The sequence below is a fragment of the Tachyglossus aculeatus genome, chromosome 13 (assembly GCF_015852505.1).
Source record: "Tachyglossus aculeatus isolate mTacAcu1 chromosome 13, mTacAcu1.pri, whole genome shotgun sequence".
Lineage (NCBI taxonomy): Eukaryota > Metazoa > Chordata > Mammalia > Monotremata > Tachyglossidae > Tachyglossus > Tachyglossus aculeatus.
In genome coordinates, this window is record NC_052078.1 from 5,565,160 (window position 1) to 5,592,821 (window position 27,662).

The 27,662-nt window shown below is 46.5% G+C and overlaps 1 protein-coding gene across 2 annotated transcripts; it reads right to left on the reverse strand.

Moving 5' to 3' along the window:
- Positions 1-1,430: 1,430 nt before the first annotated feature.
- XRCC2 (X-ray repair cross complementing 2) lies at positions 1,431-24,447 on the reverse strand. Of its 2 annotated transcripts, XM_038755983.1 has the most exons (4): positions 24,295-24,384; positions 11,098-11,240; positions 9,215-9,296; positions 1,431-2,463 (listed from the first exon to the last, which is right to left on the reverse strand). In XM_038755983.1, exons 2-4 carry the CDS (start codon positions 11,098-11,100, stop codon positions 1,751-1,753), a joined length of 798 nt encoding a protein of 265 aa, XP_038611911.1. In that variant the 5' UTR covers positions 11,101-11,240; positions 24,295-24,384; the 3' UTR covers positions 1,431-1,750. The 2 variants fall into 2 exon arrangements, with proteins under 2 accessions (XP_038611911.1, XP_038611910.1); XM_038755982.1 differs by lacking the exon at positions 11,098-11,240 and having other exon boundaries at positions 24,295-24,447.
- Between the last annotated feature and the right edge of the window lie 3,215 nt (positions 24,448-27,662).

Consider the following 27,662-nt stretch of genomic DNA (forward strand, 5'->3'; position numbering starts at 1 on the left):
GACTTGTCCAAAGCCACAGTGCAGGGAAGCAGTGGAGCTGGGATTAGAACATAAATCTTCTCACTCCCAGGCCCATGCGCTTTCCACTCTTCTCAAGAGCAGATACTGAAAGACAGTAGCTATACGCTCGACTGGCAAAAATGAAAAGTTTGTGACCAATCCTGTTTTACGATTTCTCTCTCAAGTTTCTGGTGGAATCAGTTGTTTCTCTTTGAGCAGAGGCTGAGTTGTGTGATACGCAAGTTATCTGAGCTCAACCAGCAGCCTGAATCTGTAGAGTAGGATCTGGTGTACGGGGTTCATTCCCTTTCTATGTTCTCCTCTACTTCTTGGCCCTCCATCGCTTTGTTGCTTGTTCGTCCCTCTGGAAGACGAGCCTCTAGGTTCCATCCTCCTTCTCCTTCCTCCTCCTGTTGCTGCTGAGCCGCCACCCAAGCCATATCCTGCCTTCTGCCCTCCTTCCCCATTTGGCCAAGTTCTCTCCTTCCCATCATTAATTCGGCATCAGGTTGAGATGGTTGCAGTTTTCAAAAGCACTCGTTTACCCTGTTGCCTTGCTGATGCCCACAGAAGAGAAGCCGGCCTCCATCTCTGCCCTCCCCACCACACCGGACAACAAACCCTTCGGAGCCTGATGCCAGTGCCGCACGGGGCAGAGAAGGGCATGCATGATTCCAAGTCTAAATTACGGTACAGGACCAGCCTACCACCTCCGCAGGTCACTCGCCACTGTTTGTCAGAGATCGGCACGACTCCTGGTCTTCCCCGACTGTTCACTCCTTGGCCTGGTCCACAGCTCACCGATCGCTCTGGCTACATTGGGCTGCATTGATTCATTCATTCACTTGTGCAAAGCACTGTACTAAGCGCTAAGCTGCAGCAGGGAACCACGGGGCAGTGTGTTATTTCCCTGTGGGCTCTACACTCAGTTAGTACTCAGTTCATACCATCGATTGATCAACTGATTGACTCCCTGCTTCCACAGATGCCGAGTAATCTAGGTCTTCTTCAAAGAAACCCCCCTACTCCAGCCCACTCTGCCAAACACTGTTTTCAGAATCCTCAGGCAGGTGGAGGACTCAATTTCCATCAAACGATTGCTTATATCGAGTGCCTTCTACATACAGAGGACTATACTACATGCTTGTGAAAATACAATAGCATTGGGAGGCATGACCGCTGCCTCGAGTTTATGATCTAGCAGGGGAGAACACAACAAATAGTTATAGTTAACAATACCTTTGAAGGTGTGTTTAAAGACAGTTAGGAAAAGTCAGGCGTGAGTTTACAACAGTCCTCAATAAATATGGCTGAGTGACAGCACTACATGCTTGTTAAGGTGACGGATTTGCATGATTAGGGAAATGTAGCTCTTACGATAGTCTAAAGAAATGATGCTTAAGGGACCAAGGATGAAAGACACAAAGCCATAAAAATAAAGTTCTTTATTCATTTCCTTTGCCGAGGCATAGTGAAAAGGTTTAAAAACAATGTTAAGTGGCTTTTCAGACTGGTGGAATAATGAGCTATGGATTAAAAACTGGCCTGAAAGTCTTTCTTTCATGAAACACCATGAATGTCTCAAGTGCCGTATTTTAGTAGAACCCCTGCCCTACGAGCAATCCATAAAAATGTAACACTGGCTTGTCGAAACTGGGGTCCTAAGTGCCATCAAATAAAAGACCTAAAAATTTCCTTCTGACAGAGTAGAGGTAGACCCTTGAAATCCCGGTTTCTCGGCTCAAAGGGGTCAACAAAACTGAACCCCTCCTTCTCCGATACTAAAGAAACGCTTGGCAAACCTGTTACTTTTCAGATGACAGGAAGTGAAGGAAAACATTTGTTTGGGGTCCTTGCCGTTGTCTTGCTTGGAAAAAAAGAGCCGGTGGTTGACCAGCTGTTGCCAGGATTTACAAAGATAAGGCCTGTAGTCCCCATCTCCATCCCAAGCCAAAGCAGAGTCCTCTGAGGCCTTGGAGCTTCTCTGCATGATCGTTTGCGTGGTGGCCAACAGAACCAGGTGATACTCCTTCACGAGCTTCTCCAGGAGCCTGGTGCACTTCCTCAGGGTGGCTTCTTGCTGGCTGAGGCTCTCTCCGCCATTGGCACGGTCGATCCAGTAGAAAGCCGAGAGGCTGTCGACCATCAGGAGGCTGAGGGATGGGTGGCTGCAGAACATCGTCTCTAAGGAGTGGAGTGTGAGAAGGAGTTGAACGCTGCTGCTGCAGTAGACGAGGAACAGCCGTCCGAGGCACAGTTTGATCGTCTCTTCCGAGCCCTGGGAGAGCCTGTGCTCGAGGATGGTGATGAGCCGGAGCATGTCGAAGTGGTAGTCCGTGTCAACAAACAGCACTTCCTCTTCCAGTCCTCCTTCTGATAGGGGAAGGATGCAGCGGGCAACCACGTGGTAGAGCATTTCTGTTTTCCCCGTTCCTTCTTGACCATGAAATTCCAGGATATCGCCTGAGGAGAGGGAAGAAATGCCCATTGGACACCAGAGAGGGTGCTGAAGTTGGCCGGAGAATTAAAAGCATGCCCAGAAACTACTTATGCCACCTCCAGAAAAAGTGGACTTTCCTGGCCCAGCTGGTTCTCTTGTGCGCCTTTCCAAAACCATCCGTATTGCTGAAAATGTGACAACCTATCTGTACCAACGTAACTGAAATAGTACCGAGAGGAGAAAACAACGCAATTAAGTAAGGCTGCTTCCATTTCACCTTTGGATACATTTGTCCTTTTACAACTTAATTGTGAAGAAAATTGTGCTGGAATCACACAAAACATTTCCATTTTTCGGTAATGGGTGCATCTCAACATCAAAAGCATTTGGATGTAGTTTGAAACAACTTGATTTGGCTATTTACTGCTTGACATGAGTAGTTAATATCTTGCACTCGACAGCATAAAAGGAGCAGTCGGAATGGCTGCTTAATATTCCCAGCTGTGAAATTAATTGGCACGGTCCTCAGTTAAGAACTTAATAGTTCCATAAAGTGTATAAAATTAAGGAGAGACATTTGGTTCATTTCTGAAATAGAAAATGGCAACAACCTAATACATAAGGCTGGTGGAGGCAATTTTCTGGAACATTGAAAGGCATCTTTCCTAGTAGTAGTGGTCTACGACTGGAAATATAGTCCTTTTTGTTACTCTCAACTTCCCCCTGAATTAGACAATCCCTCCCCTCTCCCCTTCAAACCTCATTCGCTGCCCGGGGTGATTGCAGGAGGAAGAAATGAAGATAGAAATCTAGCAATGACAAAGGTAGCAGAAATTTAACTGGAAAACCACCTGAGGGTAAACTGCATTGTCTACGCACAAGGGAGCAAAGGGCAGGAGATGCAAAAACAGCACATGGAGGCTCTCAGAAACTCCACAGTGCAACCTTCTGCACAGGGTGGGTGTGTGAACAATAAGAGTCAAACCCTTAGGAAGAGTGGTAGGAGAAACACGGGACAGAAAGAAACAGCTCTTTCATTAGAAAGAATTCCCTGCCAGGGCTTGACATTGTACCCTCAAAAAGCTCAAAAGGAGGTTGTAGGTGAAAAAGGAAAAAAAAACCAACCCAAAAAACTGTGGTGTTTGTTTGGTGATTACTCTGTATCAAACACTATATTAAGCAATGGAGCAGATACATGGTAATCAGGTCACACCCAGTCCCTGTCCAATTTTGAGTTAACAGTCGAAGGGAGAGGGAGAAGAGGTACTGAATCTCCATTTTACAGGTGAGGGAACTGAGGCACAAAGAAGATAAATGACTCGTTCAAGATCACACAGCAGGCAAGTTGTGGAGCCAGCAATAGAATGCTATGTCCTCTGACTTCCACACCTGTTCTCTTTCCCCTAGTAATGGAAACTACTGAGCTTTTCCTGACTGCAAGGCACTGTTCTAAACTCTTAAGTATGACACAGACACACATTTCCTGTCCACAAGAAGCTTACAATTTAACAGTCAGGGTTTTTCTTCAAGATTCCCTCTTCCTATGGCATGGCCTGCCAGAAAACGAGCTCTTATAACAGTTGTATCTCTCTGCCCAAGATATGCCTATTCCTATTGGAGATTAGGGGAAGAAAATCAAATACAATTTAAATCTCCTTTCTTAGTCAATCAATGGTATTTACTGAATGCTTACTGTGTGCAACGCCCCTACTATATGCTTGGGAGAATACAATAAAATGGAGGTTGGTAGATATATACCCTGCTTACAAGAAGCTTACAGTCTAGAGTGGATAATGAAAGCATGTATTTAATGTTCATGTTTTATCAGTAATGCTGCATCTTTATAGCACACTCAGTTTATACAAGATGCAGAGGCCCTTTATTCACCAGTATTTTACAAATACATTCTTGAGGGTGACATTTGTTCAGCATTCACTTGTTTCATGCTGAACCACTCCCTCCACTTAAAGGTTAACCTCTTTCTTTAGACCAATGACTAGCCTCCTCGTTAGAGCTACATATCTAGTGTAGTTTATCTACTTATTTTTTAGGAGACTTTTAATAACTGTTTGGCTTCCTGTTCCAGAGCGATCTTTGCAGCGCAGTTAAAACCTCACAAAATATCCAGTTGATCAGGACCAGATTTAAGAAGGTTCTAATACGGTGAAATGGCTTCACATACGTCGTAATAAGATGTGAAACTAAAGTTTACGCTTCTGCAGTTAGCAGTGATTTGTTGATAGCGGGTAACTTCCAGTATTCCCGAAATACATCCCAGCCCCAAACACATATGAATCAGCTCAAAAACACACAAACCCAATACTGTAAACACCACTTCTTTAAAAACAATCTCCTGTGCCGTTTCATTTTCAATGAACTAAGGGCCAGCATGGTAGGCAAGGGCTGGAAAAGCAAGGTGGACTGAGACTATATGCTCCTGGTGGGCAAGGATTATTGTATTTATACTCTCCCAAGCTCTTAGAACAGAGATCTACATACAGTAAACACAATATCACTGATTGATGGATTGTGTACTTAATGCACTGGTCACATTCACAGGTTAGAATGTATAGATATTTTTTGGTTTGAAATAACCATACGGTATCATATCTGCATGGAACAACCCTAGTGCTTGGCCCAAACACTCCTGGGGAAAACACCGATCAGGTAATCTGGGGGATTTGGCATTATTATGCTCAACTGAAGACTCCAGTAGATGTTACCTACAGCACCACTTAAATCATAGATTCCATTTAGAGAGAAAAAGCTACCTGGAATACTGTTGGTTTGAAATTTTCTGGGAAAAAATTTGACGAGGGAGGTCTAAAAGGCCCCCACAAGACTTCCATGATCAAACTCTCATAATCATTCCAGAAGGTCTTTAATTTGGAGAGCATGTTGGTCTTCCTCACCAGAAGCTGGCTTCAGGAATAAGTTCTTGAAGCAAGCACACATTTCTTCTCTTGTAAAATAAAGATAATAGGATTCTACTTCTTTCTCCTTTGCTCCTTCTCTTGAATACTATCAATGCTTCCTTTTGCTAAAGACCCATGAAGATGCAATGGTTCTTGAGATGTTCTACTGTTTGCCTTGGATTTGGCTTCAGGTGAGCTTCGTGAAATGAGTGCTACTGCCTGGGCCCTGGCAGTATCTATAAATATTAAATGTACACCATTATATTGAACAATTACACTACTTCAATTCACTGGCTGCTGAAGGAGAATGGGAGGAAGAGAGGATCTACCTCTGTGGTAGAACTGGCGACGGAAGGAGGAGAATCACTTTTGTCCATTTCAAAATGGTAACCCAGTGCAGTGAATATGCTCAATTACTGATGATTCAATTCAAACCAAGAGCACTCCTATGAGAGTGTAAGGCCATTGAAACAACAAGAAGTTACTGTATAAACACTGGGGAACACCAAGGGGCAGTAAACAGGTAACGTGCCGTTTACTGTTATATTGTACTCTCCAAAATGCTTAGTACAGTGCTCTGCACACGGTAAGCTCTCAATAAATACGACAACTAAAAAGCCTGAACAAGTGAACTCTGGCATATCGTTTCCGGATCTATGATGTTGAGAAACTAACTTTCCTTCTCTGTTCTTGTTTCCTCATTTGAAAGGCAATAGCAGAAACACCAGCCCACCAGAGACGGAGGACTTGCTACTTTAAAAAAAACAGAAAACAAAAAACTTCCTAATAAAGTGCCCAGTGACTTGAAGACGGGGTTTCGTTCCAACACAGAACAGATGTTGTCTTTGCTAAGCACCCTCTCTGAACTGGCTCTGAAAAGGTTCCTGATTCATACGAAAGGCAGACCTTTAATTCATCACCAGACACCAGCTTAGTTAGGGGTAGAGAGATTAACTCTCCCCTTCTCATGCCCATCGCCCTCCCTCCTCCCCCAACATGGCAAAGGGGGTGATGGCTTACCACCACTGCAAAAACAACAGGCAGTAGGATGCACCTATCCTCACTTTACTGGTGTCCAAGCAATGCTCACCTAATGGCAGAAGGTCACAAAAGGGACACTCCTGTATTATTATTATTATTATTTTTAATTTTACTTAAATGCTTACTATGGACCAAGTACTGTACTAAATACTAAGCTAGATGCAAAATCGTGTTTGGCACAGTTCCTGTCCCTCATGGGGCTCATCGTCTCAGAGAAGGGAGAGCAGGCACTGAATCCCCGTTTTACAGATGAAGAGATTGAGGCCCAGAGAAATTAAGTGACTTCCCAAGGTCACACAGCAAATAAGTGGCAGAACTGGTACTAGATCCCAGATCCTCCGACTTCCAGGCTTGTGCTCTTTCTGCTGGGCCACGCTGCTTCCCTTCTTCTTTTAGACTGTGAGCCCACTGTTAGGTAGGGACTGTCTATATGTTACCAACTTGTACTTCCCAAGTGCTTAGTACAGTGCTCTGCACACAGTGAGCGCTCAATAAATACGATTGATGATAATGATGATGATGACAAAGCGGGTGAGGGCACATTTTCTCTCAAAGATACTCACACTCATGTAAACAGTCTCGCCTTCAGTGGTGACACCTTCCAGCTGAAGGTCAGCTGGTCCACAGGTGGTAGGAGGGAGGAATGGGAGAATCCCTCCTCCACAACAGTGGGGGAACTTCTGCTACAACTTGAGGACACTCGGTCAAGTCAGGGAATGTTCCCAGAACATCTTCTGGCTACTGTCCCCGGTCTTCTCACACAATTAGGAAGAAAACCTGGGCAGGGGTAGAGGGAGACAAGGCTTCTCTCTGAGCCTAAGATCAATCAATCAATCAATCGTATTTATTGAGTGCTTACTATGTGCAGAGCACTGTACTAAGCGCTTGGGAAGTACAAATTGACAACACATAGAGACAGTCCCTACCCAACAGTGGGCTCACAGTCTAAAAGGGGGAGACAGAGAACAGAACCAAACATACCAACAAAATAAAATAAATAGGATAGAAATGTACAGGTAAAATAAATAAATAAATAGAGTAATAAATATGTACAACCATATATACATATATACAGGTGCTGTGGAGAAGGGAAGGAGGTAAGATGGGGGGATGGAGAGGGGGACGAGGGGGAGAGGAGGGAAGGGGCTCAGTCTGGGAAGGCCTCCTGGAGGAGGTGAGCTCTCAGCAGGGCCTTGAAGGGAGGAAGAGAGCTAGCTTGGCGGAGGGGCAGAGGGAGGGCATTCCAGGCCCGGGGGATGATGTGGGCCGGGGGTCGACGGCGGGACAGGCGAGAACGAGGTACAGTGAGGAGATTAGCGGTGGAGGAGCGGAGGTTGCGGACTGGGCTGGACAAGGACAGAAGGGAGGGGAGGTAGGAGGGGGCGAGGTGATGGAGAGCCTTGAAGCCCAGGGTGAGGAGTTTCTGCCTGATGCGCAGATTGATTGGTAGCCACTGGAGATTTTTGAGGAGGGGAGTAATATGCCCAGAGCGTTTCTGGACAAAGATAATCTGGGCAGCAGCATGAAGTATGGATTGAAGTGGCAAGAGACACGAGGATGGGAGATCAGAGAGAAGGCTGGTGCAGTAGTCCAGACGGGATAGGATGAGAGCTTGAATGAGCAGCGTAGCAGTTTGGATGGAGAGGAAAGGGCGGATCTTGGCAATGTTGCGGAGCTGAGACCGGCAGGTTTTGGTGACGGCTTGGATGGATCCTTCGTTGCAGCCGCCTGAACTAGGAGGAGATCAAATTCATTCCTAGCTTCAGGCCTTGAAAATTCAGCTATTCTGACTCCATCCTAGCTCCGCGGGAGCCTGCAAATATGGGCCCAGGAAGGCGCTTTCCTGTTTCTGACAGGAGCCACACGTATTTTTGTGTTGTAAAAAATGAATGGCTAATTAGAAGTTCTAGATAGAGGATGTTTGTTCCTAATGCTGCATGTAGTTCAGAATTTAAATTGTGAATGAATGTAGGGCAGAATGCATTTCCACTGCTGATTTTAAATGCAGAATTAGGTGTGATTATATGTGTGTGTTTATAATGTCGGTATACGGACTCTGAAAATAAATACACCTGTGTTTACTCCAGCGATTATGTTAGAAAAAAACAAACATTCAACTTCTGGGAGGCAAATAGCAAAAGTCAGAGAAAATAAAGATGTCGAGGGCAAATGCTTAGATGAACCTGAAACCCAGTTTCTAATTTCAACTCTGCCCCTCACCTGCTCGGTGACCTCAGGCTCCAGGCCTCAGCTCCTCATCTGTAAAATGGGGATACGGTGGCTGTTTTCCCTATTTCTTAGATCCCAAACCTCTTGTTGACTGTTTCCAATCTGGTCATCTCTTAACAACTCTAGCACTCAGCACATAATAAGCACCTACTGCCATAATTATTATTATTTATCACTTTAAACTATTATTTATTGGAGGCCACTGGATACCTAGTATTAGTCTACGAGCAACAAATAGCCTCCACTGCTACGAGCACAGTGTGATTCTTCAATCAAAGCCACTCTTTTATAAGCACCAAGACAAAAAAAAAAAAGGAAAAAAGCCCTGATTTCACTTGAAGCTATTACTTGCCAAGCACAATGCTTCCAAGTATGTGGCGAGGTGCTTAGTGGATGTGTCTGAACAATGATGAAATGAACCTTAGATTGCTACCCATTCTCCCAAGGTCTCTTTTACTGTTTTCCAGGTTGCTAGCCACCAATTTGTATGTTGGTTTCACCTGGGATACGAAGATGTGTGGAAGTGTTCGGGGGAAGGAAAAAAACATCAAAAAGAATATATATAATATATATATATATATATTTTTACCATGAATGGGAAATCCTTCATCAGCAAAAAGAAATGGCTCAAGAGTTTTCAGAGAACTTCTACCCTCTAGTCGAGCAAGCAGCTTTCAAACAAAAAACAAAGAAACAGTTTGTTAACTTAAAATCATGCATCCAGACAACTTTTACAAAGTGGAAATCGCGATTCAGTTGACACAACAGATGGCTAAAGGGTGGTTTTGGTTCCCCCCTTCCCTTCCCAACAGGAAACTATTCCGGGACCTCTTAAGGGAATGGGAAAAAAGCAAGGGGCTGATAGTCTGAGGGAGTCCTTGGGAGGAAGAGCTCTTTCCGGGCTGAGGGAGTGGGGCTACATGAGGCCTTAGGTCCCTGCTACAGCATGAGAGGTGAGGGTGGGGAAGCAAAGCATAGGCCATGCATAGAACCTGGGCCTGGGAATCAGAAGGACCTGGGTTCTAATCCTGCCTCTGCCACCTGTCTGCTGTGTGACCTTGGGTAAGTCATTTAACTTCTCTGTGCCTCAGTTACCTCATCTGTAGAATGGGGATTGGGACTGTGAGCCCCATGTGGGCTGTGGACTGTCCAACCTGATTATCTTGTATCTACCCTAGTGCTTAGTACAGTGCCTTGCACATACTGAGTACTTAACAAATGCCATAAAATGAAAATAGTACTTAATGTGATGCTCACCTGTACATCCCAAAACCAGAACTGGTCAGAGGTGACAGTGGGAGGCCAGGGAAGCAGGAAGGGTACTCTCTGGACTGTGAGCCCATTGTCTAGACTGTGAGCCCGGTGTTGGGTAGGGACAGTCTCTATATGTTGCCGATTTGTACTTCCCAAGCGCTTAATAAAGTGCTCTGCAGACAGTAAGCATTCAATAAATACAACTGAATGAATGAATGCAGACGGGAAGGAATTGGTCTTTGCAGGGGTTGAGGGGTGAAGGGGAAGAAAAGGAAAAGTAGGTAGAGTGGTGAGGCAAACTATAGTGGGAGAGCCAGATCTGTGACAGAACACAAGAAACCTATGAATGATTCCCAGATATCTACTAGGTGCACAACATTTGTGAGCTGCCCAACAGTCAACCTCCTGTTAATGGAAGTCAGTGATGGCCTGAATAACTAAAATTCACAAATAATCCAAACACTTCACTTTTGACAGCAGCTGCAATTTCTCTTCTCACTACACCTTCCACCAGAGTAGCGATCAATTTGCCAAGTGACCTACAGTTGCCAATTTGCACTTCCCAAGCACTTAGTACAGTGCTCTGCACATAGTAAGCGCTCAATAAATACGATTGATGATGATGATGAAGTGAACTGGTTTCAGTTTCATCTTTTCCTTTCTTCAGCCTGTGTGTAGTGAGCGTGTCTGTCTGTCTGTCTGTCTCTCTCTCTCTCTCTCTCATACGCATGGCCTAGTGGATGGAGTGCATGTCTGGGAGTCAAAATAATAATAATATTATAATAATAATATTTTAAGCGCTTACTATGTGCCTGCACTGATGGGGTGGATATGAGCAAATCAGGTTGGACACCGTCTCTACCCCACGTAGGGTTCACAGTCTCAATCCCCATTTTACAGATGAGGTAACTGAGGCCAAGAGAGGTGACGTGACTTGTCCAAGGTCACTTGGCAGACAGGTGGTGGAGCTGGAATTAGAACCCATGACCTTCTGACTCTCAGGCCCATGCTTTATCTGCTACACTATGGCTGCTTCTCATGGTTTCTTGTCCCGGCTCTGCCACTTGTCTGTTGGGTGACCTTGGGCAAGTGACTTCACCTTTCTGTGCCTCAGTAGTCTCATTAGAAAATTGGAAATTAAAACAGGAACTGTGTCCAACCTGATCTACCCCAGTGCTTAGAACAATGTTTGACATTTAGTAAGTGCTTAACACATACCATTTAAAAAGTGCAATGGCCAAATGATGGAAAGCAAAATTGAAGATGAGCAGAAGCCGGGGTCAAGGACAATCCACAAACAGCATAATCAGATGGAGAAAATAAATCAAGCACTGTAATGCTTGTTTGTTTGCTTTCTCTTTCTACAGGAAAGAAAGAGGGGAGAAAGGCCAATTTTATTTTTTTAAAAGTATTTTAAAATTGTTTCTTTTACAGTTGATTCAAAAGGCTTTCATTAATATCATGCCACAGTACTCCTATTACCACTGTAACAATTCTTCCCATTGAGAAACACTCATTGTGTGAGTCAATGTCACTGCTTGGTTAGAGTGTTTGTGTCAGTCTACAATAATCACTTATTGTTTGGGTCTTAGGAGAGACATCCATTGGCTTTGGATCAAGTTCACAGCCTGCTTCTATTATGATTCATTATTTATTCAATCTAGGAGACACCTAGTATTGACGTGTCACATCTCTCATTACAATTCTGCCATAAGGATGCCACTGACTTTGAAACTATGCAAAGCATCACTGTCGAAGGGAAAGAGCTAGGGAATGGAATGGTCATCATTTTCCAAGTCACATAAAATAATACCTTCCTTTTCCAAGTCACATAAAATAACACCTTCCTCACAGATAAGTGCTTTTTCCTTCTGTCTCAACTTCTGCTCCCCTATCATTTTATTTGGGGTTCCATCATGAACGCTGCTCCCTACTTCCAATTTACGAGACGTGGGACTCTATAACGCTGTACTAAGTGTGTTGGAAGTACTCTTAGCACAGAATATAAAAATACCAGAATGTAAAATTAGCTTCTTTCAACTTAATGTCTATTGGAACTTTCATAATTTCAGGGTGGTCCATTTAAATGGAGCCACGGGGAGTAATTCAAACTAAAAAGTAGTCTATTTACATTGATTTAGAGAATATGTTCAACATGTTCACCATTACTGTCAATGCGTTTTTGTAATCTGGCTAGCCACTGATGCAGAACTCTGTTTAAGGTATGGGTTGTAATTTAAGAACAAGCTTCAGTAATTCTGTTTTCAAAATGGTGGAGGTCACGAACTTTCACAGAGTACACAAAGCTTTTTAAATTTCCCCACAAGTAAAAGTACACCGATAAAAGATCCGGGGACCATGGTGGCAATTCTTATGGCCCATAGTGACAAATCAAATGGCCAGAAAATCGTTCCTCCAACCGTGTTCTATCTAATCCACAGGGTGCTGGGATTCCATCTTGTTTTTTTTTTTTTTTGAGCGCTTACTATGTGCAGAGCACTGTACTAAGCGCTTGGGAAGTACAAATTGGCAACATATAGATTTAGTCCCTACCCAACAGTGGGCTCACAGTCTAAAAGGGGGAGACAGAGAACAAAACCAAACATACTAACAAAATAAAATAAATAGAATAGATATGCACAAATAAAATAAATAAATAAATAGAGTAAAAAAATAAGTACAAACATAACTTGTTGAAACCATTCTAAAAAGATTCTAAGCTCACTCTCACTTCTGAGGCATGACAGGGGCAGCTTCTTGTAGCGCTAGCAGGTGATTTTTCTTTCAGAGTCACCAAAGAAAAATGTCCTCCATATGCCCCACTTCACTATCACCCACAAAGATCCCTGTTTTATACTATACGAAGACCAACGGTGACTTTCAAGACACGAGCGTCAAAAGTTATGTTGGCTCACTTCTGCCATGTGAAAATTAGCTTCACCTGCAAAAAAGAATTTTGCTTGGAAAAAGTGGACCAATTTAGCCTACATAATTCACGTCTGTCTGGGTCATTGGCAATTCAACTGCAGCTCTGTCTGTAGATTATGGTACTGGTCCTCAATACCCCCATTTCCAGGGACATCTGGTGTGAGTTTAAAGTTCTAAGGAACCAACGTGCTGGTGTCCTTGTCAGTAACTGTTTTCTTTCTTATGAGAGGCTTATTCAACATAGATTCTGTCTTTACAAATTTGGGCCATAATGTCACAGCGCAATTATGAGGAATGGGCTCATGAGCTGTATTGGCTTCACTCAAGTCTGTAGCTATCTTCTTGGCATTATACACAGATCAATATGATTATCTCCCTTTACTCTTTGGAAAAATACATTCCTTTTACTTGCCCCTACCAAATCTGAGGAAAAAAAAAGAAAATACTAATTATTCCACTAGATCCCACTTAAATGCACCACCTGCATAATGCCAGAGAATCAATCCTGTGATTTCTTACTCTGCCCTCGGAAGGTGTCAAGGTATTTTCCCCAGTTTTGGGGTAGCGTGGCACAACAGATGAACAAGGGACTCTGGAAAGAGAGTTCTGGGCTCCAATTCTTTAGATATCTTCCAGTTTGCCTGGTGATTTTGGGTATTTCAACTCTGTGTCATCGGAAGAATGCAGATATTAGGGCACCCACATCCCTTCCAAAAAGACTCTAATAAATCCAAATTACGAGGGTTTTAGCAAACCAAGTAGTTAGAACATTGTAATTTCTCTGCCGAAACACCCAGATTTTTCCTAGATGAGAGCCAATAGATGTAGGTGTGCCAAATGGCAGTCAATTAATGGTTGCCTTCCTCTATATTGTCTCCATAAACACATTATACCATAGATTGCCCCTGTTGAACACAACTGCTTTATCACTTAAAAGAGCAAATTTCAAAGAGTTCCAGAAATCCTACCTCTGCTACAGGATTTCAGTCCAGATCCTATAACAGAATAGCAAACTTTAAACAAAAAAGCCCCTAGTGTGATGCTGCCTCTACTCCCAAGTCCTGTTTACACCAAGCTTCCAGTTTTGCATTCGGAGCCATGGGCTGAGAGGGAGTCCTTCCTTCCTCCTATTCTCCTGGGGCTTGGATTCGGGCCAGGCTAAGGCAGTATTCCCAGGATCCGAGCAGAACGCCTTCCCCCATGGCAATGGTCATCTGGTCCTGGAGCAGTCTACGGGGCACCAGTGCCAACTCCTTGTGGGCAACTGCCCACACAGGTCCCTGAGGGCAGGGCTCATGCCTACTTACACTACTACTGTCTTCCAAACACTTAGTACAACACTCTGCACAGAGTATGTGTTCAGTAAATACAACTGACTGATTATTTGGGTTGAATGCTCAACCTCACTGATCCCAGGCCTCTGATAAGTGCTGAGAGTTCTCACTCAGGACTGAGAATCCCCCAAATGCTGCCCTTCTGCCCTGTCCCCTTCCGATACCCATTCCTCTAAGATCCCTGCCCCACTTTCACCCCCATCTCCAAATGAGAATTTTCACCTTTGGTAGAGACGGTGGTTTGAGCACCCACTGCAAACATTGGCCTCACATACTGATAATAATTGTGGTTTTTGTTAAGCATTTACTAGATGCCAAACCTTGTATCAAGCACTGGGATAGATATTAGATAATCAGGACAGTCCCTGTCCCATGTTAGGCTCCAAGTCTAAGTAGGCCGGAGAAGAGGCACTGAATCCCCATTTTATAGATGAGGAAACATAAGACCCAGAGAACTGAAGTGACTTACCCAAGGTCACACAACAGGCAAGTGGAAGAGGTGGGTCTAGAACTGAGAACATTTTAAACTTTTCAAAGAGCTACGCTTATTGTCCCCAAGTTCTACTCACTTCAGGTCCGAAGGTAGGACTTCACCACAAGTGTGTCATTAAGCCTCCTTTCCTGCTTCAAAGATTCAGCTGGCCTTCAGGGCATGGTACCAGGCCCATCTGTTCAATTTGGCTTTTGTCTAATTGATGTGGAAAATCAACTGATGTTCATATACTGCTAAATTGTATTCTGTTTTCATAGATTCTCCCCAAGGGATAGCCAGTAGTTAAATCTTATAAATTAAAAAAAATAAATGAACGTACATATCCCATACGAGTGGAAAAATGGATAGTTATATTAAAAACCTACCAGAAAAATGGGTCCCATTTAATTTAAAAAAAATTCTCTGATTAGTCACTTAAGAGAGCAGAAATTTCAAACAGAAATTACCTTTGGCAAGAGCAGAATTTTAAAACCCATTAATTGTTGTAAACCAAAAGAAAGCATATTTCTTTTATCAGACCCCAAGTTGCTTTAGATTGTTCTTTTTACTTATTGACTTTCTGGGTGACACGAGACATAACTGTAAATGGGCTTTAACACTGTAAAGTCCACTTCTCAGGAAGCTTTTCTCACATCCAGTGTCCATGCACTGCCTAAAACAATGAAATTTGGAACCCAGACCACATTTACTACAGTTTAATGGAAAAGGAACTCTCCTCTGCATTTATCTAGTAATCTCAAAGTCAGAACTATGAGTATTAAACAAGGCTGTGTTGAGAAAAAGTTATCTTTGAAAAATTTGTAATAAATAAATTACAGAAAAAATGAATCATTTGGATAAATCTGGGTGGGAAGCTATTCTCTTTCTCTCCCGGCTTCAAAGTTTCTTAGGAGTCTACGTTACTCTGAGTAATAAATCCTGAGTCCAATCACACTGGCTCACACTAAAATCCATCCTTTCCCTCCTTTTTATTCATCCTCCCTTTTCAGCCCTCTAGCACTTATGTGCATAGCTATAATTTATTTATTTCTATTAATGTCTGTCTTCCCCTCTAGACTGTAAGCTCTTTGTGGACAGGGAATACGTCTGTTGTATTTTACTCTCCGAAGGCATAAGTACAGTGTTCTGCACCCAGTAAGCGCTCAATAAATACGACTGATCGGCTCAGCCAGGTACTCCAGTGTCGGCTCCGGGTTCTAGGGATTGCTGTTTCCATAGCTAGGGTTGTGAGGGATCCTACCATCGCCACTTCCAAGTTTCCACTGCCAACTCATGCCTGCTTGCCACTCTGCTCAGTTCATCCAGGCTCAGGTGGGCACAGTGATCAAAGCGGGGAAGAGGAAAATGGGAAAAAGAGGTACAAGACACCAGCAAGTAACTAAACAGCTGACGTGGCAACTGAAAGCGGCTACTTGTTTCCCTGTCCCACAAATTGGGACAAGAAAGGAAAAAAATCCTTCCTGATGTCTAATATCAAAGACAGAAAAATTGCCCAATCAGGATTTTAAAAATCTAATGTTCACAACTAACAAGTTCCTTGGGGCAAAGTAAAACATGTAGAGTGATTCTTTTTTACCTAATAATCATGCATCTTAAATAAAAGAAAAAGAACAGAACCCTTACATTATTTGACCTTGGAACATAAACAACACCCAAGGTATTAAGTCACAGGTTTCTGCTCTCCTGCTAAAATGCCTGAGGTGAAAGTGACTTGAGTAACACATCTTAACCCAAGCATTAAAAGCAAAGCTTTTTAACCAAACAAAAATCAAATCAATGTGAGCGCTATTTAACAATTAATGGGAGCTGGAGGGACGGTGATGAGGCTTCACCTATTTAATTTTTTAGAGGACAAAAACATTAATTTTAACTGGAGTTAGTCCCAAGACTTCTGAAGATCATGCTATTTTATCCAAGGATCTTATATTCATTCAATCATATTTATTGAGCACTTACTGTGTGCAGAGCACTGTACTAAGCACTTGGGAAGTACAAGTTGGCAACATATAGAGACGGTCCCTACCCAACAGTGGGCTCACAGTCTAGAAGGGGGAGACAGAACGAAACAAAACATATTAACAAAATAAAATAAATAGAATAAATATGCACAAAGAGAGTAACAAATTCATACAAACATATATACATATACACAGGTGCTGTGGGGAGGGGAAGGAGGTGAGACGGGGGGGATGTGTCCACTGTGACTTTAAAGTAGTAATTCACCAAATCAAAGATCAAACAAAAAACCAGAGATTGCTTTTTAAAATTAGAGGCAATTCTGCTAGGCTCCCACCTGCTTAGCCACTTTCTTCCACCAGCAAGCTATTCAGTCTACGTATTCCCCCCGTCTCTGGCCTTTGCCTTCTGTGGGCGTTCACATGTCTGTATTTCTGTGTCAGCTAGTACTGTCACCTTCAACAGATTTATGGCCCAACCCACCCAAGTAGAGCCCGAAGACCCATAGTGTGAGTTCAGGCCCGACCAGGCTGACTTGGCTCTGGGGCAGGGCCGGAAGTGGTCTCGTGCCTCACTTGAGGGTGGTGCTACTCCGCGCATGCTCATGCTTTACTGCATTTCCCGAAGCCTGTACACTTCGAGAAGGCTGCTCAGGGCCGTACCCACCGCTGCACACTGGAAAAGCTAAGCACCAACAACCAGGGCCCTGCTGAGCTTTGCTTTGAGTCATCCTGGGCTAGGCCCGATTGGACTGGGGCCTGCAGTGTCAGCAGGCTAGACCTGGCCTGTGGAGGCCTGCTCCTTACGGGTGTGAAGTAGCCCTGTGTGTGGCTCTTCTCCTCTCGTTTTCAGGGCTATACAGCGTGCCCAAATCAGGAGACGACATCTATTATAATACAGACTAGCCCAAACCCACAATGTACGCAATACAATTCTGTATCGAAGAGGGGGGCAATTAATTTCTCAGAACCATGAAGTTTTCTCCCCCAGAAACAGTCTGCTGCTCTGCCACACCCACTGACCTGGAATCACTCCCCCCCCACACATCCTTTGTCTCACTACCCTCATTCTCCTACCAAGACATAAATCCAGGAGTATTAAAGACCTAACTGCTCCAGCTTTGACTAGTCTTGGACAGGAAGGAGTGTGGCAAGAGTAACCACAGTGGGTGAAGAGGTAGAGTGGAATATAAGCAGGGCAAGAAAGTAGTGAAAGGTAATTTGCAAGGCTGGAAGAACCAACAGTAACCATTTTGATCGGAACTGCAGTGTCACCTCTGTCCCTGTTATCCCAAGGTCCCCACCCTCAAAGTACTGCTCAGACACTTGTACTGAGTCTCCTCAAAAATCTCCAGTGGCTACCAATCTGCACATCAGGCAGAAACTCCTCACCCTTGGCTTCAAGGCTGTCCATCACCTCGCCCCCTCCTACCTCACCTCCCTTCTCTCCTTCTCCAGCCCACCCCGCACCCTCCGCTCCTCTGCTGCTAATCTCCTCACCGTTAGGCCTCATTCTCGCCTGTCCCGCCATCGACCCCCGGCCCACGTCATCCCCCAGGCCTGGAATGCCCTCCCTCTGCCCATCCGCCAAGCTCTCTTCCTCCTTTAAAGGCCCTACTGAGAGCTCACCTCCTCCAGGAGGCCTTCCTAGACTGAGCCCCTTCCTTCCTCTCCCCCTCGTGATCCCATCTTACCTCCTTCCCTTCCCCACAGCACCTGTATATATGTATGTTTGTACATATTTATTACTCTATTTATTTTACTTGTACATATCTATTCTTTTTATTTTATTTTGTTAGTATGTTTGGTTTTGTTCTCTGTCTCCCTCTTTTACACTGTGAGCCCACTGCTGGGTAGGGACTGTCTCTATATGTTGCCAACGTGTACTTCCCAAGTGCTTAGTACAGTGCTCTGCACACAGTAAGCGCTCAATAAATACGATTGATTGATTGATTGAATCCCGGGATCCGATTTCAGCCCTGGTCTAGGAGCGACCTCCCCACCCCCACCCCAGGACCTCAGCCATGTCTCCAACCTTCCTAGCTCAATCCCAGGCTCCGGGTTCCGTGTTCGCACCCAGCTCCCTACATCTGCCTCGGCTGAGACTGCCTTCGGCCCCAGTCTCCAGTTCTCAGCCACGGCTGTTTCAGCCAGTGGAGCCAAGCTGGCGTTCACCTGTGCACGTCGGACAGAATCAATATCTCTTTCAGTTTTAACGTTTTCTAAGTTTCCCCACTTCTAATCTCTGGTAAGGTTTACATCATCTAAGTGTCTAAAGACATTGCAGTTCAGGCTGTCATAATGCAAAGGGAGCGGTTTTAACCCAAAAAGGCTGTGTGACCTACAGAACTGACCACATTTTGTGTGTTCTCACACACACACACAGGTCCATTTTAGTGTTGACATTTCCTGTGCTGGGCATGGTTTTCATTTTTGCCTCTGTCTCACAATCATCTCAGAGCTTCTCTCCAAAAAAACCCAAAACAAAAACAAACAAAAAAACCCCCACTCCTTCCTTGCAGGGCACGAGGCTGATCTAACACAGTGGTCCACTGTAAGCACACCTTCACACCTAATATAATGACTCTGTTCTAAGACTTTTTTCGGGGTGATCCTGACTAGCCCCTTGATGTTAAAAATGGTCTGTAAACGATGAGGACAAAAGTACTGTCTATACTGTCATTTCTCCTATTCGCCCTCCAAAATTATCTATGCACTCGGGCATCTGATACACCACAGCACTTATGGGACACAGCATTGTACTGTCTTCTACTCCTATCAGTAATTTAATGTTTGCCTCCCCGTTCTAAACTTGTGAACAGGGAACACGTTACCAACTCTACCATACCGCTTTGCCCCATGCACCTAGTATAGAACTTGGCACACAGGAAGCACTCAATAAATACCATTGATGGACTGATTCTCAAGAAGTTGAATGTAGTATTTATGGTGGTGGGCCTAGCTGGATAACTCCACAGCTCTGTAAATTGTTTGGTCCGATCCCTGATATCGCATTGCTGCCACACCGACTTTCTCCCAAACGACAGTCTGACCTTAATTTGACTTTCTATTCGCTTGACTATCGTTGTACCGTTGAATAGTGTGGTACCATGATAACAGAATTCTGTGGCAGTATTTGGTTCCGGGTTGCCATCAAAAAAAAAATCTGTGGTTTGAGTGTAAAGTTTTCCTGGTGCCGGCTGATATGGTACTTGTTTCCTTCAGACTTGTCATTAGTCCTTAGCACTGGCTGACTCTGCAAAGTGGTTCACTATCATCTATGCCATCTTGAGTGTGTGCCTCTTAGGCGAGGCCATCCTTAAATAGAAACTCTTGAATGGCTAGATCTAGGACTTTAAATGATGCGCTTAGCCTGTTGAATTAGAATACATTTCCCATCATCTAGGAAACTCTTCTAGTACCACCACCCGTGCCTCTTGGTGCAATCTCCAGTGCAGTCGTATGAAAGAGCATGGGCTTGGGAGTCAGAGGTCATGAGTTCTAATCCCGGCTCCGCCACTTGTCAGCTGTGTGACTTTAGGCAAGTCACTTAACTCCTCTGTGCCTCAGTTCCCTCATCTGTAAAATGGGGATTAAGACTGCAAGCCCCACGTGGGACAACCTAATGACCTTGTATCTATCCTAGTGCTTAGAACAGTGCTTGGCATATAGTAAGCACTTAACAGATACCATTATTATAATAAATTGAAGAGGACTATACTTATTCTTCAGCCCTGATTCAGCCCATTGAAGGGAATGGATCTCTCAGGGGGGGATGCCCTGGTAGGACAATCTTAGAATTTCAACGAACTTATAGGCACAACTAGATGTACTACGTAATGGATAAAACCCAGATCTACCAGCGATGTTGAAAACCCATCCAGCACTAAATAATGCCTTTGGAAACAAACCCTTATACCAGGAAGAAAACAGAATAAAACTCACTAGTACCATAAAGTTTGGAAATGAAACAAGCTGTCTTTATGCTCATTTTTAGCTCTAAGAAACAACTCTTGTTTCAAAATATGTTTTATAGGATATTGTTCTCCAGAACTGTAGCAGCCAAGGCCACTCTCCCTTTTCCTTTTTTAATGGAATTTGTTGGGTGCTTACTATGTGCCAGGTACTATGCCGACTCTGCCAATTGTCAGCTCTGTGTCTTTGGGCAAGTCACTTAACTTCTCTGTGCCTCAGTTACCTGATATGGAAAATGGGGATTAAGACTGTGAGCCCCCCGTGGGACAAACTGATCACCTTGTAACCTCCCCGGCGCTTAGAACAGTGCTTTGCACATAGTAAGTGCTTAATAAATGCCATTATTATTATTACTACGTGCCAGGGTAGGCACTAGTTAAATTGGACACAGTCCATGTCCCACATGGGGCTCACAGCTCTACTTTACAGATGTGGTAACTGAGGCACAGAGAAGGTCTCCTCTTTTCTCTGCCTCTCCTCACAAACGCTGGAGCCTAGGCAGGAAGGGCTAAAACACGTTCTCCTTCCATCTTTTCTCCTGTATCAACCTTAATTCTTGATGCTTAAAGCTGAGTACTCTTATTCCTGGGGGGGTTGGGGGTCTACCTGGCCAGGCCTACTGTGGGTCTTTATTAACAAGTCCTTCATCTGTTTTTTTCTCTCTCCCCCATGACTGTCACATGTGGTTGCAGTTTTGATGAATTTTTCACAAATCATCATCATCATCAATCGTATTTACTGAGCGCTTACTATGTGCAGAGCACTGTACTAAGCGCTTGGGAAGTACAAATTGGTAACACATAGAGACAGTCCCTACCCAACAGTGGGCTCACAGTCTAAAAAATACCATAACATCATGAATGACAATCCTTCTGGCACAAGGAGCCAAAGGGAGAATGAAGCAAAAACATACAGAAGAGGAAGGGGTGCGGTTAGCCCATGGTTTGGATAAATAGCTGCTGGTTTTCGGAGCTTACTACACTTTAGCCATGATAGGCCAAGATCCTAACCAGGATTGGCTTTTAAAAAAGGGTTGATAGAGTTTGGATAAGTGACTCCGAGGCGCCGGCCCTGACAGCTGGTTTAGGGTCAGGCAGACATACAAGCGGACACTATTTGGGCCCAGAACCAAGCTCGGCCAGGTCTCCTCACCAGAGGAACCAGGTCGGTGCTTAGTGACAAGCTGGCGACCCTCGCCCTCCCACCGCTTTCTCCTCCATCAATCAGTATTTATGGAGACTTACTATGAGCAGAGCACTTTACTAAGCGCTTGGGAGAGTATAAGAAAAGCAGCATGGCTTAGAGGATAGAGCCCGGGCTTGGAAGTCCGAAGGACATGGGTTCCAATCCTGCCTCTGCCAGCTGTCTGCTGCGTGACCTTGGGCAAGTCGCTTCACTTCTCCGGGCCTCATCTGTAAAATGGGGACTGAGACTGTGGGGGGACAGGGCCTGGGTCCAACCCGATTTGCTTTTCTCCACCAGGGCACTTAGTACAATGCTTGGCCCCAATGACTGTGGGCCTCTATGACTTCTCCGGGCCTCAGTTCCTTCATCTGTAAAATGGGTATTGGGACTGTGAGCCCCAGGTGTGGCAGGGCTTGGGTCCAACCCGATTTGCTTGTCTCCACCAGGGCACTTGGTACAATGTTTGGCCCGTAGTAAACGCCTGATCAATCAATCAATCAATCAATCGTATTTATTGAGTGCTTACTATGTGCAGAGCACTGTACTAAGCGCTTGGGAAGTACAAATTGGCAACACATAGAGACAGTCCCTACCGAACAGTGGGCTCACAGTCTAAAAGGGGGAGACAGAGAACAGAACCAAACATACCAACAAAATAAAATAAATAGGATAGAAATGTACAAGTAAAATAAATAAATAAATAAATAGAGTAATAAATATGTACAACCATATATACATATATACAGGTGCTGTGGGGAAGGGAAGGAGGTAAGATGGGGGGATGGAGAGGGGGACGAGGGGGAGAGGAGGGAAGGGGCTCAGTCTGGGAAGGCCTCCTGGAGGAGGTGAGCTCTCAGCAGGGCCTTGAAGGGAGGAAGAGAGCTAGCTCTCTTGTACATTTGTACATTTGTACATGAGCCCGTTGGGTAGAGACTGTCTCTATGCGTTGCCGATTGGTACTTTCCAAGCGCTTAGTACAGTGCTCTGCACACAGTAAGCACTCAACAAATACAACTGAACTCCTCACTCTCAGTTTCAAGGCTGTCCATCACCTCACCCCCTCCTCCCTCACCTCCCTTCTCTCCTTCCCCAGCCCAGCCCGCACCCTCTGCTGCCGCTGACCTCCTCACTGGGCCTCCTTCTCGCCTGTCCCACGTCCTACTTCAGGCCTGGAATGCCCTCCCTCTGCCCATCCGCCAAGCTAGCTCTCTTCCTCCCTCCAAAGCCCTACTGAGAGCTCACCTTCTCCAGGAGGCCTTCCCAGACTGAACCCCTTCTCCACACATCCACCAAGCTAGCTCTCTTCCTCCCTTCAAAGCCCTACTGCGAGCTCACCTTCTCCAGGAGGCCTTCCCAGACTGAACCCCTTTTCCACACATCATCATCAATCGCATTTATTGAGCGCTTACTGTGTGCAGAGCACTGTACTAAGCGCTTGGGAAGTACAAGTTGGCAACATATAGAGACTGTCCCTACCCAATAGTGGGCTCACAGTCTAAAAGAGTCCGCCAAGCTAGCTCTCTTCCTCCCTCCAAAGCCCTACTGAGAGCTCACCTTCTCCAGGAGGCCTTCCCAGACCGAACCCCTTTTTCCTCTCCTCCTCCCCATCACTCCCGCCGCCCTTTTCGACTGTGAGCCCACTGTTGGGTAGGGACTGTCTCTATATGTTGCCAATTTGTACTTCCCAAGCGCTTAGTCCAGTGCTCTGCACATAGCAAGCGCTCAATAAATACGATTGATGATGATGATCACCCCCCCACCTCACAGCACCTGTGTACATTTGTACATACTTATCACTCCATTTATTTTATTAATGATGTGGATATAGTTACAATCCTATTTATTCCGATGGCACCGCCACCTGTCTACTTGTTTTGCTGTCTGTCTCCCCCTTCTCGACTGTGAGCCCGCTGTCGGGTGGGGACCGTCTCCATATGTTGCCAACCTGGACTTCCCAAGCGCTTAGTACAGTGCTCTGCACCCAGAAGCGCTCAATACATACGATTGATGGAATGAATAGCATGATTATCATCATCATCAATCGTATTTATTGAGCGCTTACTATGTGCAGAGCACTGGACTAAGCACTTGGGAAGTACAAGTTGGCAACATCTAGAGACAGTCCCTACCCAACAGTGGGCTCACAGTCTAAAAGGGGGAGACGGAGAACAAAACCAAACACACTAACAAAATAAAATAGAATAGATATGTACAAGTAAAATAGAGTAATAAATATGTACACACATATATATATATATATATATATATGTACAGGTGCTGTGGGGAAGGGAAGGAGGTAAGATGGGGGGGGATGGAGAGGGGGACGAGGGGGAGAGTATTATGATGTAGTAGAGTGGGGAGTCACGTTTCCCGCCCCTCAGGGTGGGAGGCGGGAGGCTGAGGGGCGCGGAATGGCGGCGGCGCCGCCCGGATCCCCTCAGAGCCCGGGCCTTCCCTCCGTCCCCTCAGCCGGCTCCCAGCCTGTTAGTTCGACGGCTGGCCCCTCATCCGGCCCCCCATCTCCGGCGGCGATGGCGGCTCTCACCTCCGTCCCCGACTCCGCCCTCCGGAAGTGGCCACTCATCGCCTCGACCGCCTCAGAGCCACCCTTCAACTTTCCCGCCGCCGCCGCCATTTAACGGCCCCGGTCCCTGGCGGCGGAGGCGCCTCGCCGCGCCCCCTTCACGGCCTCCGAGCATGCGCGCTGCGCCCTAGCCCGCCCGGGCGACGGAGGGGCGGGACTCGAGCATGCGCCCTGCGCCCTAGCCTGCCCGGGCGGCGAAGGGGAGGGCCTCGAGCATGCGCGCCGCGCCCTAGTCTGCCCGGGTGAAGGAGGGGAGGGCCTCGAGCATGCGCCATGCGCCCTAGCCGGCCCGGTTGACGGAGTAGGGGTGTGTGTGGGGGGGTGCTGGAGCATGCGCGCTGCGCCCTAGCCGGCCCGAGCGGCGGAGGGGAGGGCCTCGAGCATGCGCGCCGCGCCCTAGACGGCCCGGGCGACGGAGTGTGTGTGTGTGTGTGTGTGTGTGGGAGGGGCCTTGGAGCATGCGCCCTGCGCCCTAGCCGGCCCGGGCGACGTTGGGGGGCTAGAGCATGCGCCCTGCGCCCTAGCCGGCCCGGGCGAAGGAGGGGAGGGCCTCGAGCATGCGCCCTGCGCCCTAGCCTGCCCGGGTGAAGGAGGGGAGGGCCTCGAGCATGCGCGCTGCGCCCTAGCCGGCCCGAGCGGCGGAGGGGAGGGCCTCGAGCATGCGCGCTGCGCCCTAGCCGGCCCGAGCGGCGGAGGGGAGGGCCTCGAGCATGCGCGCCGCGCCCTAGATGGCCCGGGCGACGTGGGGGGGGTGGAGCATGCGCCCTGCGCACTAGCCTGCCCGGGCGACGGAGGTCGGGTGGGGGGGGCCCTGGAGCATGCGCGCTGCGTCCTAGCCGGCCCGGGCGACGGAGGGGAGGGCTTGGAGCATGCGCCCTACGCCCTAGCCTGCCCGGGCGGCGAAGGGGAGGACCTCGAACATGCGCGCTGCTGCCTAGCCTGCCCGGGCGAAGGAGGGGAGGACCTCGAGCATGCGCGCTGCGCCCTAGCCGGCCCGAGCGGCGGAGGGGAGGACCTCGAGCATGCGCGCCGTGCCCTACCCGGCCCGGGCGACGGAGTGTGTGTGTGTGTGGGGGGGGGGGGGGCCTGGAGCATGCGCCCTGCGCCCTAGCCTGCCCGGGCGGCGAGGAGACGGACCTCGAGCATGCGCGCTACGCCCTAGCCGGCCCGGGCGGCAAAGGGGAGGACCTCGAGCATGCGCGCCGCGCCCTAGCAGGAGAAGGGGAGGATCATGGGGGCTGGAAGCATGGAGAGGGGGGGCTGGAGCATGCGCGCTACGCCCTAGCCGGCCCGGGCGGCGAAGGGGAGGACCTCGAGCATGCGCACTGCGCCTTAGCCGGCCCGGGCGGCGGAAGGGCGGGCCTCGAGCATGCGCACTCCCAGTCCCACTCCCCAGCCCCCTCAGCCGGACAGCTGGACCTCTCGCTTTTCCGCTGCCCCTAGTGTTGGTCTCCTAGGGAGATTCAGTCATTCATTCGATCGTATTTACTGAGCGCTTACTGTGCACAGAGCACTGTACTAAGCGCTTGGGAAGTCCAAGTTGGCAACAGATAGAGACGGTCCCTACCCAACAGCGGGCTCACAGTCTAGAAGGGGGAGGCAGACAACAAAGCAAAACATATTAACAAAATAAAATAAGTAGAATAGTAAATGCAGAGACCCCATCAATCTTGTTTTCTTTTGCAGCGGCAGCATTAACGACTATTTTTTTTTTTTTGGTGTGTGACAAGGTGTTATTATGAGTACCCTGTTTCCGGTATTAATAATAATAATAATGGCATTTATTAAGCGCTATGTGCAAAGCACTGTTCTACGTGCTGGGGAGATTACAAGGTGAACAGGTTGTCCCACGTGGGGCTCACAGTCTTAATCCCCATTTTACAGATGAGGTAACTGAGGCACAGAGAGTGAAGTGACTTGCCCAAAGTCACCCAGCTAAGTGGCAGAGCCGGGATTTGAACCCGTGACCTCTGACTCCAAAGCCCGGGCTCTTTCCACTGAGCCACGCTGCTTCTCATTCCTAAGGGTTTCATTCTTGGAATCATCAACCCAGAAATAAACGAGGCTTTTTCCTTGACGGTCTTGACATTTGGAGCCCCGACTTGTACATTTTTTTTAATGATCAAGATTCTCTTTTCATTCCGATTGAGAATTTAAATGATCCTGGAAGCCACCTGCTATGCCACAAAGAGCGCTTAGTGTTTCAGAGATCCCTTTCATGGGTTAAACTAAAATAGCTTTTGGGATAGTTCACTGGCCAGAAATCATTGAAAAAATCTCGGAGGCAGCTGCTTGGGTCTACACGAAAAGGAGGATGCTGGTTCCCCTTGCATAAGGGAAAAGGTTCCTTTCATCTCCACAGAAACGACTCAATCTCCTGCCTTTCTTTTCTCTCTCACCTCACGCAAATTCCTTTGTGGCTCTGTCATTTTGGGCACGCTCAAGAGCTGGATTTTATGTTCACCTAGTCTACATTTAATTGGTTGCTTTCGAAAACTGTGAACTTCATTTCCTGCTCTTTTCTCCTCTAACTTCCCTCCTCACCCAGATTGCTTCAAAGGAATAAAATTGCAAACTTAAAAACTCACTTGGCTAGTGTAGACATATCAGTGACTCAATTAATGGTATCGGTTGAACGCTTATTGGTGTTGGGGAGCCCAGAAGTTCTCAGCAGTGCCAAGAAAACAAGGTGTCCTCAGGGAGCAGGAGAGGACATCACGGGAGGATGCCCCTCTAACTGCGGGATTTGATGTCCCCTTGTACATCCAGTGCTCACAGTAAATAGGCCAAGGGAACACTTTGCACCGATTTACACAATATCTTTTAGCCAATATTGGGGCAAACGTGTGCATACCCACAGAAAAATCAATATTTGAGAGGGAAGGTGTTGAAATTGCAGCTCTAGGCAATCTGAGTTTCTTGGACTCTGCTCAGTTCCTAGGGAATATTGCGTGTCAGTAACAACTAAGATCCATTAGACACACACCAATTCACATGGGTTTTCCTGTGTTGAATGGTTTGGAATTACCTGCTGAAAGAACACCACCTCTCATACGGACTAAAAGTTCTTTTAAAAAAAAGTTTGTTCTAGCGAGATAAATGCAGCATCAGCATTGGTCCCGATCAAAAGCCGGGCAGTAATCCAGAGATCAGTTCAGCAAGCGCCATCAAAAGAGTTACTCTAGATCTACATCGTGAACTGCAAGTACAGAAGGCAAGAACTCAGTATGAAGGACAAAAAGGAGGCACAGAATAGAAGGAAAGGGATGATGTTCTAATCAGAGCTGTAACCATTCAAAGTCAGGGGTGAAGAGGAAAAACAGAAAACT